We start from the raw sequence: 11,587 nt of genomic DNA on the forward strand, positions 1-11,587 counted from the left end.
CTTCAGTTAATGTATGTACAAACGTTTGTAGTTTATTCAAGAAGATCAATACTATGATTCCCCCTACGTATCCTTCTAACTCCCACCTCTCCTGAGGTCAACCTTCCATATGTTTATTTAATTGTTTAGTAGTAAGAATCAAAATAAAATGTGCCTTCCAAAGGATTTAAATCACCATGAAAAATAGCTAACTTACTTTGCAATTACTTGACAAAGAGCAATGAGGAGCATGATTAGTAGATGGAAACTCGGGGCTCACTGATGATTTGATGTGGCTTCTCAGCCACATTCTCAAAATAATTTCCTCACTTGGTTCCTTAAGGTTGTCATAGCCAGGGGTGGTAATGGAGGGATTGTCTGCAGAGTCTCTGTGGGTGGAGGTTAGGAACAGGAAGGGGTCAGTAACTCCACTGGGTGATTTTTATTGACCACCCAATAGTAACAGGGGCATCGAGGAACAGATAGGGAGACAGATTCTGGAAAGGTGTAATAATAACAGGGTTGTTGTGGTGGGAGATTTTAATTTCCCAAATATCAATTGGCATGTCCCTAGAGTGAGGGGTTTAGACGGGGTAGAGTTTGTTCGGTGTGTTCAGGAAGGATTCTTGACACAATATGTAGATAAGCCTACAAGAGGAGAGGCTGTACTTGATCTGGTATTGGGAAATGAACCCGGTCAGGTGTCAGATCTCTTAGTGGGAGAGCATTTTGGAGATAGTGATCACAATGTCATCTCCTTTACCAAGCATTGGAGATGGATAGGAACAGACAAGTAAGGGAAGCATTTAATTGGAGTAAGGGGAAATATAAGGCTATCAGGCAGGAACTTGGAAGCATAAATTGGAAACAGATGTTCTCAGGGAAACGTACGGAAGAAATGTGGCAAATGTTCAGGGGATATTTGCATGGAGTTCTGCATAGGTACGTTCCAATGAGACAGGGGAAGGATGGTAGGGTACAGGAATCATGGTGTACAAAGGCTGTGGTAAATCTAGTCAAGAAGAAAAGAAGAACTTATGAGAGGTTCAAATCTAGGTAATGATAGAGATCTAAAAGATTATAAAGCTGGCAGGAAGGAGCTTAAGAATGAAATTAGGAGAGCCAGAAGGGGCCATGAGAAGGCCTTGGTGGACAAGATTAAGGAAAACCCCAAGGCATTCTACAAATATGTGAAGAGCAAAAGGATAAGACATGAGAGAATAGGACCAATCAAGTGTGACAGTGGAAAAGTGTGTATGGAACCCGAGGAGACAGCAGAAGTACTTAATGAGTACTTTGCTTCAGTAATCATTACAGAAAAGGATCTTGTCAATTGTAAGGGATGACTTACAGCTGACTGAAAAGCTTGAGCATGTAGATATTAGGAAAGAGGATGTACTGGAGCTTTTGGAATGCATCAAGTTGGATAAGTCACCGGGACCGGATGAGATGTACCCCAGGCTACTGTGGGAAGTGAGGGAGGAGATTGCTGAGCCTCTGGCGATGATCTTTGCATCATCAACAGGGATGGGAAAGGTTCCAGAGGATTGGAGGGTTGCAGATGTTGTTTCATTATTCAAGAAAGGGAGTAGAGGTAGCCCAGGAAATTATAGACCAGTGAGTCTTAGTTCAGTGGTCGGTAAGTTGATGGAAAAGATCATGAGAAACAGGATTTATGAACATTTGGAGAGGCATAATATGATTAGGAATAGTCAGCATGGCTTTGTCAAAGGCAGGTCATGCCTTACGAGCCTGATTGAATTTTTTGAGGATGTGACTAAACACATTGATGAAGGCAGAGCCATAGATATAGTGTATATGGATTTCAGCAAGGCATTTGATAAGGTACCCCATGCAAGGCTTATTGAGAAAGTACGGAAGTATGGGAATCCAAGGATACATTGCTTTGTGGATTCAGAACTGGCTTGTAGACGTGTCATTTTCTGCATGGAGGTCGGTGACCAGCAGTGTGCCTCAGGCATCTGTTCTGGGACCACCTACTCTTTGTGGTTTTTTACTCTTTGTGATCTGGATGAGGAAGTGGAGGGATGGGTTAGTAAATTTGCTTATGACACAAAGGTTGGGGATACTGTGGAGGGCTGTCAGAGGTTACAGCAGGTCATTGATAAGATGCAAAACTGGGCTGAGAAGTGGCAGGTGGAATTCAACCCAGATAAGTGTGAAGTGGTTCATTTTTGTCAGCCAAATATGATGGCAGAATACAGTATTAATGGTAAGACTCTTGGCAGTGTGGAGGATCAGAGGGATCTTGGGGTCCGAATCCATAGGACGCTCAAAGCAGCTGCGCAGGTTGACTCAGTGGTTAAGAATATGTACGGTGTATTGGCTTTCATCAATCGTGGAATTGAATTTAGGAGCCGAGAGGTAATGTTGCAGCTATCCACATAGGACCCCGGTCAGACCCCACTTGGAGTACTGTGATCAGTTCTGGTTGCCTCACTACAGGAAGGATGTGGAAACCATAGAAAGGGTGCAGAGGAGACTTGCAAGGATGTTGTCTGGATTGGGGAGCATGCCTTATGAGAATTGGTTGAGTGAACTCGGCCTTTTTTCCATGGAGCAACAGAGGATGAGAGGGACCTGATAGAGTCGTATAAAATGATGAGAGGCATTGATCATGTGGATAGTCAGAGGCTTTTTCCCAGGGCTGAAATGGCTAGCATGAGAGGGAACAGTTTTAAGGTGCTTAGAAGCAGGTACAGAGGAGATGTCAGGGGTAAGTTGTTTACACAGAGGGTGGTGAGTGCATGGAATGGGCTGCTGGTGATGGCGGTGGAGGGGAACACGATAGGATCTTTTAAGAGACTCCTGGACAGGTACATGGAGCTTAGAAAAACAGAGGGCTATGGGTAACCCTAGGTAATTTTTAAGGTAAGGACATGTTCGGCACAGCTTTGTGGGCTGAAGGGCCTGTATTGTGCTGTAGGTTTTCTGTGTTTCTATGTTTTACCTATTAAATGCTCCCAATGGCGTGCTTCCCAACTAGCTTCCAATAATGAAGTCCAGCTCCTGGCCTTCACATGTGGCTACTAAGCCTGGTGGAACAGTTTCTACTGACAGGAGAGGGGACAAAAGTGGGCTACTGACACTTAAAGCCATTTGCTTTGGGTATATGGAGCTCATTTCGGAGAAGGAAAATTCTGATCTCCACCCTTTGCTGTCGTGCACTATACCCACACCTGGGGAAGGCTTCGGGAATAAACTCTGAGGGCAAAATCCAAAGCTAAGGCAGTCCTACACTGAGTTCAACACTGCCTGGCAACTCCTGTGATGCCACTGCTGTCAATTATTGCATGACTTTGTTCAGAAACTTGCATATATATGTACCATGTAAAAATCCAAAAGAGCGTGTTGGTTTCTGGAAAAGAATAGATAGCAATTATAGCACCGTTAGTAGCATTCTTTTCGCTGAGTTTATATTTCCCTCCAAAGACTTGAGCACTAAATGTCAAGCACGTTGAGGGAGTGCGACATAGTCAGAGGTGATTTTTTTGGATGAGACATGATTCCAAGGCCCCATCTGTTTTCAGATGTCATGTAAAATGACTCATGGCAATAATTCACAAGATAGCAAGGGAGATGTTCCCAATAATTTGGATAATATTTCACTCTCAATCAACATTTCTAAAAACAAATTTCTTTGTCATTATCCAGTGGTATTCCAACATTGCAACAATGACCAAACTTCAAGAAGTGTTTTTTTTTTGTCTTTATCAGGAGGTTAATAAAAACAAATATGTACCTAATAAAGTGGCCACTGAGTGTATGTTCATGGTCTTCTGCTGCTGTAGCCCAAACACTTCAAGGTTCGACCTGTTGTACATTCAGAGATGCTCTTCTGCACACCACAGTTGTAATGTGTGGTTATTTGAGTTACTGTTGCCTTCCTGTCAGGTTGAATCAGTCTGGCCATTCTCCTCTGACCTCTTACATTATCAAGGCATTTTCACCTGCAGAACTGCTGCTCATGGGATTTTTTTTTTGTTTTTTTTTGTACCATTCTCTGTAAACTCTAGATATTAGTAGTTTCTGAAATACTCAAACCACCCAGACTGGCACCAACAATCATTCCACTATCAAAGTTACTTCCATCACATTTCTTACCCATTCTGATGTTTGGTCTGAACAACAACTGAACCTCTTGATCATGTCTGCATGCTTTTTTGCTTTGAGATGCTGCCACATGATTGGCAGATTAGATATTTGGATTAACAAGCTGGTGTACAGGTGTCCCTAATAAAGTGGCCACTGAGTGTATATTTCAATTCAACCAGCCTGTACTCCTGAAGCAAACAATTTATGTTATGGAATCTTACCTTTTGGTTTTTCAACATTAATGACAATGTTTTGCCTTGTTGTCTCAAATGTCTTCCTATTTACAGCAGTGACCTAAATTAATGATACGTAGAATTACATCTCAAACTTTATGTATGTATCGGTCAGTACAAAGTCAAAATATTTTAAACCTTAACTAGACATTAACAATATTTTTCTTATGTCAATAAAGGTTGAATATTACTTTAATAATCAAAATGGCATCAGTATGAGAATATGCATGGATCTCTCACTTTAATCTTACACAAAGGATATCAATAAATGAATTTAGATCAAGAACAATGCAGTACTGTAGTCAGAGCGTAACAGACTTGATATAGAATATAATGATAGTATTCCGGAATTCTAAATAGAAATTTGATTATAAGTACAGCATATATTCACTGTGAATATTATTCAAATAAGTGTATAATACTATCAGAATATTAAAATTCATCTGTTGGATATACAAAAATCATTATACTTCAATTATTTTCTGTCCAACATCTCTCCTAGTTGGTGTTCCATAAAGAATTCCATCATGATATGCGGTGCGTTGAATGAAACGAAGCCAGCGAGGACGATCAGGGTGGTCATATAAGTTGGTGCTGAAAGTGATGGGGGTACTGGTAACTATACCTAAAGTAGAGAGCAGAGGTTGAATAAAGAAGGAATTGACAATTTTACATTAAATGCGCTAGGACTGGGACAGTTTTTATGAAAGCTTGTTCACCTGCAATGTTAGATAAGGATAGGTGCTGGAATCTGGAACAAAAAAAAGCCCACTGGAGAAACTCAGCAGCTCAGGCAGCATCTGTCGAGGGAATTGGTCAATCTATGTGGCAGTCCAGAAGAAGGGTCTTGACCCAAAATGTTGACTGTTCACTCCCCTCCACAGGTACTGCCTGAGCTGCTGAGTTTCTCCAGTGGGCTTTTTTTTTGCTCCAACATTGAGTTCCTCCAACAGATAGTTTTTTAAAAAATTGTTTCCATCTGTTAATATTATGACTTGCCTCCTGAGCCTTTCCTCCAGTTTCAATTTTTATTTCTAATGGATGAGGTTTAACTGTTCCAAAATAATAATTGTAAAATGTCCAATGCATATGTGGAATCCACAGTGCATTTGTTCCAACGTGCCCACGCTAGGATTTATGCTCCCATAACCCTCATCTCACATCACTTCATCCAGCTCTGTCCACATTTCCTTTTATTTCTTTCTCCCTCAAGTTATTCAAACTTTCTCAAATCTCACTTGGTCATCTTTTGCACCTTTTCACCACTCTGAGAGTAAGGAGTTTCCTTTGGAATCATCTGGGAATTTATTCAGGAATACTTCACATTTATGGAAAATGATTCTGAATTTGACAATCTGAGAGCAAAAGTCACTTCAAATTCAAATAAGTAAATTAAAAAGTATAGGTGGCTTATGTCCTCCATCCAAGATCTATGCCTGCAAAGAGAGATTGAACCATTCCATCTCAGCTGCTGGAAGTCCTATTTTTCAAAGGAGTTTCTGTAAACAGACCACACTGGTGGACTACAGTACATGAAAGCTTGTTTCAGCTTAATGCCTGAGGTAATGCCTCAGAAGAATCGAGCCATGAAATATCAGGCTTTTATTTATTATAGGCCAAGGAAAGAATCAAACATCACTATTGATAGATAGATATCATCTTCTATGATTCTCCAAGAAGTCTGCAGCACAGGGCATGCATGAGGAGTAGCAATAATAGTTTGCTTCAGCAAGAACTTTGACTGGACCACCCTACCCCACCTTGCCTCTGGCTAAGGAAACTAAATTGTATGGATGGAAAACTATCTCTCAAGATTCTGCTGCAACATTACAGTACCTTGACTTCAGCAGCCTTCAAGTAATAGTTGTGTAATGGGCGAATAAAACTAAACCCATGCTTTGATCTTGTTTTTTCTTCAGTTTGACCTCCCAAAATCCTATTAGGCTATTCTTTCAGATTTGGCAAAAATTTAAATTGAGACTTTCCAAAGGCCTTGTAATTATGTTATCTTCTGATTGTCCTTTCCTCTAATTGTCCACATTCATTACGTCTGAGCTTTTTCAAGTTTCTCATACCATCCCTTGGGAAGGCTCCTGTGAATAACCACAGAAGTCTACTAGAGAACAGAATGTTAATTATATTTTACTCTTAATATATGATTTATTCATAAACTTAGCTGTTTGGAACAGCCTTGAAAACGTAAACCACTCAAAAGTCTCAGAAGAGACAGGCTCAAATTCTCAGAAAATTTTATTCTAAAAATTGAGCATTGAAACTCAAGATATATTTTTTGCAAAAGTGCAAATACAGATAGAAACCAAATTCATATCATGTTACCATCTTCCAGATCTAGATCTTATTCAAAATACAATTCTTTATTTTTACAACAGAACAAGGCTACCATATGCAAAGATTGCTTTGGAATGTAAACCTTTGATTGATATTTTCAAATAGGCATCCGTCATTTGTGCCTGGCGGGCAACACAGCTTTGCTATTTTGGGGAGGACTCTATATATGCCTTCATGACTGCATCATCAAAGCTTTCTTCCCAAAGTTAGAAACTGACATATGTCAGAAAAATGCTTTGCTCTGTAAATGTTTTAATTAAGGTTTGATGTGGTTTACAAAGACCAGGCTTGATATTGCATCAAAGTTGTGTTCTAAGCTCATGCTACTTTGGTTGATAATTAAGGTTGGGGTTTCCTTTGTATTTACATTGTTGATTTAACATCAGTGCAAAACTGAGAGGCTGCTGCATTGGTTAAAGTTGGAGTGTAAATAGATTGAAAGCAAGATTGTTTTCCTCACCACGTGCTTCTTGAAAGGATTGAAATCCTTCTTGAAAGTAGTCCCTCTCTAATACATGCATGAAAAAGAACTCTGCGAAGTGGTTCACATTCTGATCAGCGAATATGGAACATATTGTAGTCACGAATACTGCAAAGCAAAAGATATGAAGTAAATCAATGGAACAAACATGCCTCTTGTGATTTGTTTTTGAGTGATAAACAATGTTTCTTTTTATTTGGAATTGCTATAAACAGGGTGGAGTTCCAACAATGCTATAAAGCTTCCACTATCCAAAACAAAGCAGATGGCTGTACAAGAAACTATTTCACAACCATAGAATCAGAATTAGGTTATTACTGACATGTCACGAAATTTGTTGTTTTGCAGCAGCAGTACAGTGCGATACATAAAAGTACTATAAATTACAGTAAGAAATATTATGTTAAAAATTAAATTAAGTATGTAGTGCAAAGAGAGCAAAATTACTAAGGTAGTGCTCATGGTTTGGTTCCTTGTCCATTCAGAAATTTGATGGGGAGGGGAAGAAGCTGTTCCTAAAACATTGAGCTGTACTGTTCTGTGTTCTTTGTTCTATGATCAGTGGGGGAAGGGAAATCATAAAGCTTGAATGCGTGGTTTTATTTATTAACTTTTTAAAATTTGTCACATGTACATTGAACCATCGAAACGTACAGTGAAATGCGTTGCTGGCTGCAACAACTAACACAGACCGAGGATATGCTGGGGGCAGCCTGCAAGTGTCCAGCCCACAACTTACTGACCTGTACTTCTTTGGAATGTGGGAGGAAACTGGAGCATCTGGAGGAAACTCACACAATCACAGGGAGAACACACAAACAGACAGTGGCGTAAATTACCGGTAATCCCTGATGGCTGGTGCTGTAAAGTGCCACACTAACATGTTACCATGCTGACTGCACTAAAGAGGTACTTCGCTGGAAGAAGCTGGATGCCCAGGACTCCTTCGCATAGCTGGTTGAGCAAAGGCAGCTTTAAATAATGCTGGAGCAAACTTCAACCGTCCAGGTTATGGTCTGTTTGCAGGATGCAGTTCTCAAGCAGGGTTCAGTTTTGTGCAAATAATGTCACTACCTATACTCAAATAATGTCACTACCTATAATCAGAATTCCCTGTTCATGGGAAGGACCTACTTAAAGATTGACACTACTGGTTATTAAGTATACATTCACATTTATTATCTGTATTTGTATGAAATATTCTATTGACTACAACACAAGAAAGCAATGTGTTAAGCAAGGAGATGGCCATGCCTGTTCCTCTCTATTCACCCCTTAAAATTTTAAATGTGCATGATGTGCTTAAACTAACCCTCAAAGCAATTCAAGAAAATGGTTATCAAAGGAACTCCAGCATAGAAAATGCAGGTTAATTTACAGGAAGCTGATTTTTGTTCATTGTTTTGACTTCGAACAAGGCAGTAGTTTGAATATACAAATTAACTCTAGACAAAAAAAGTATTAAGGTAGTATATAAAGAAAGGCAGTAGTAGACCAGCTGGTCTCTTAAATAAGATCATGGCCAATCAAATTGTAATGTTAACTCCACCTTCCCACCTGCTTCCAGTAACCTTTCATGGACCAAAGAGATATTTTTGGCCTTGAAACATATATCGTATATTTTATAAGGTCCTGAAAGTCTTGACAGAGTGAACATGAAGAGATTGTTTCTTCTTGTGGGAGAACCTGGAACTAGGAAGTCACAGTTAAACAAAAGAGTTCACCTATTTGAGACAAAGATGAGTTTTTTTCCCTCAGAGGATCACGAGGCTTTACAACTCTTCCTCAGTGGGCAGTGGACGCAGAGTATATATTTTAAAGCAGAAGTAGATTGTGAAGTAAGAAAGTGAAAGGTTGCTAAGGATGGGTGGCAATTTTTTTTAGTTATTGTTATTACAGAGATTCAGTGCGGAGAAGGCCCTCCAGGCCCCTCAAGCCACACCACCCAGCAACACACGATTTAACCCTAGCCCAATTACAGGACAATTCACAATGACTAATCAGCCTACCAACTGGTATGTCTTTGGACTGTGGGAGGAAACTGGAGCACCTGGAGAAAACCCATGTGGTCACAGGGAGAACATACTAACACCTTACAGGCAGCAGTGGGAACTGAACTCGGGTCGCCTGTACTGTAAAGTGTTGTGCTAACCACTACGCTACAGTTGAATGGTGAAGTAAACTTGAGGAGCTAATTGGCCTAACTCTGCTCCTAATTCATATACAGTATATACATTCGGAAAACACCTTAGTTTATTGAAATCGCTATCATATTGACAATTCTAAATCTAGACCACATATTATTTCTGTTGAATAAGGGAAGATCTAGATCATCTCAAGCTCATACTTGTTGCAAGTTCTTGAAGTTAATGGTAATGATTATACTTTCACTTGTAATGACATCCTATTGGTGAAAGTATGTACCTTGAACCTGGATTACACACTGCCACTTTTTCATGCAATATGTAATTCAATATCTATGAAAAACAAATTGCTTAATGAAAATCAAACAAATTACATGAAATTCACAAAGAGTAGAATTTTCATTCTACGTCCTCTGTGTATGTGACACACGGTGCGTGAAGGACATTGAATATCTGGTGGGATGCAATGTACATCTGAATGCCGCTTCCAGAGTTCTCTGTGCGGTGACACTCATGCAGAAGCAGGTGCTAATGTACCTGTTAAATCTGCTTTGAATGTTCACAAGCCAATGATGAGAATTCAACTCAGGTAAGCCGCTTATACATACACAGTTAACCAGTTCTTCCTCAGACCCTAACCTTCCTACTTCATGCAAATAATTGACTATGCTTCAAGATTACCAACCTTACCCATTTTCTCCCATGACTATCAATCTCTCAATCCAAACCATCCCATCTGCTTTGGAGTTTTGCAGGGGCACATCATCTGTTGGCTTGTCAAACAATTCTCCATTAACAACTCCAAACTGGTATCATTCATTTTCTATACCTGAGTTCCATAACCAAAGAGAACCATCGAATTACTCAAGAAAGAAAAGCCAATGTCTTTAAAGAATTGGGAGCCTTTGCCTTTCACCACCTAAATAAAGAGTGGTGTGTTCTGTTTGGCTGATCCAAATTGTGTTAAGTCTAACAAATACCCTATTCCAATGTACAATACATAAAAACCATAACTGTGCTATGAAATTAGATTATTTCTTTGTGGTAGATCTGTTCATAATCCATTTTAGAAGATTGCTGAAAATACATTTGCCACAATATTACCAAAACAGAAATTACATAACAGTTAATTAAAAAAAATCTCTTTCTGGCATACTTTTACTACTGCACATCCTGGCCATCTGCTCAAAGTGAAATTGATAAAGAGATACTTTATCTATGTTAAATACAGGAGAATAATGTATCAATTGTATCGTTCAATTTGGACTGAATTATTGGAAAGGCTCTATTCAGATTCTATCTGTCAGAAACAAGATACAATGGTAGAAAGAAATACAAAATTATAAAATACAACTTATGATACAAACATACTTCTTTTGATATGTACTTTCTCATATTAAAATCCATTGTTTCACTTCTTCATAGAATATTTGGATAATATCAATAAAAACTTGCCTGCAGAAGAATAAATCCAAGCTCTCTGTATTGCCATCTTCCTTTAAAAGGTAAAGAGAAAGTGCCTGAAGTTTGATAGACAGCAACATAAGGAAGAAGACTCATAGCAGCTGAGCATTCTAACACCTAATGTGATAGGCTTTCTGTGACAGTACTATTTTTGTATTTTTCTTTCAGCCATTTTGACAGCTGTACATTTGGTAGCAAAAAAGTTTATCTCCAATTCTAAACAGTCCAAAGTAAAATTCTGGCTTACTCAAATCTTGTATTGAAAATAAGTTCCACAGGTTCTCTTCAATGAAGTGCAGTACAAAAACAATACACATATGACACTGTAGTGTGACCAGTATGCAAAATTAAACAATGTATTTGTAACATTATAAATTGCTCATTCTCTGGGACTTGCTAAATGTAGTAATCCCCAAATTAGCAAGATCTTGTGATAACAAATATTAGTATAATCAGAAGATATAAATTTGTCCCTTGCAATCCTTTTGCTCTTAACATATCTGTAGAATCCCTTAGGATTCTCCTTCATCTTGTCTGCTAGGACAACCTCATGCCTTCTTTTAGCCCTCCTGATTTCTGTCTTCAGTGTTCCCTTGCATTTCCTGGCACTTCATTTGTTCCTAACTGCCTATAAATGCTTTGCATCTCCTTTCTTTTCTTAACTAGGCCTCAATATTTCTTGAAAACTAAGGTTCCCTAAACCTGTTATCTTTACCTTTTATTCTGACAGACATATACAAGCTTTGTATTCTCAAAATTTTACTTTTAAAGGCCTCCCACTTACCAAATACACCTTTGCCCAAAAACAGCCTGTCCCAATC

At 39.0% G+C, this 11,587-nt stretch overlaps 1 protein-coding gene across 1 annotated transcript in view; it reads right to left on the minus strand.

Moving 5' to 3' along the window:
• Positions 1–10,823, minus strand: part of sgca (sarcoglycan, alpha) — a 40,715-nt gene extending 29,892 nt beyond the window's left edge. The window contains exons 1-4 of the mRNA XM_073071655.1: positions 10,758–10,823; positions 7,138–7,266; positions 4,799–4,953; positions 4,317–4,389 (exon numbers count right to left, since the gene is read on the minus strand). Coding sequence (XP_072927756.1) covers positions 4,317–4,389; positions 4,799–4,953; positions 7,138–7,266; positions 10,758–10,794 — 394 coding nt within the window. The 5' untranslated portion in view covers positions 10,795–10,823. The remainder of the gene's footprint in view (positions 1–4,316; positions 4,390–4,798; positions 4,954–7,137; positions 7,267–10,757) is intronic.
• Positions 10,824–11,587: the final 764 nt, after the last annotated feature.

Source organism: Hemitrygon akajei, chromosome 18 (assembly GCF_048418815.1).
Source record: "Hemitrygon akajei chromosome 18, sHemAka1.3, whole genome shotgun sequence".
Classification (NCBI taxonomy): domain Eukaryota; kingdom Metazoa; phylum Chordata; class Chondrichthyes; order Myliobatiformes; family Dasyatidae; genus Hemitrygon; species Hemitrygon akajei.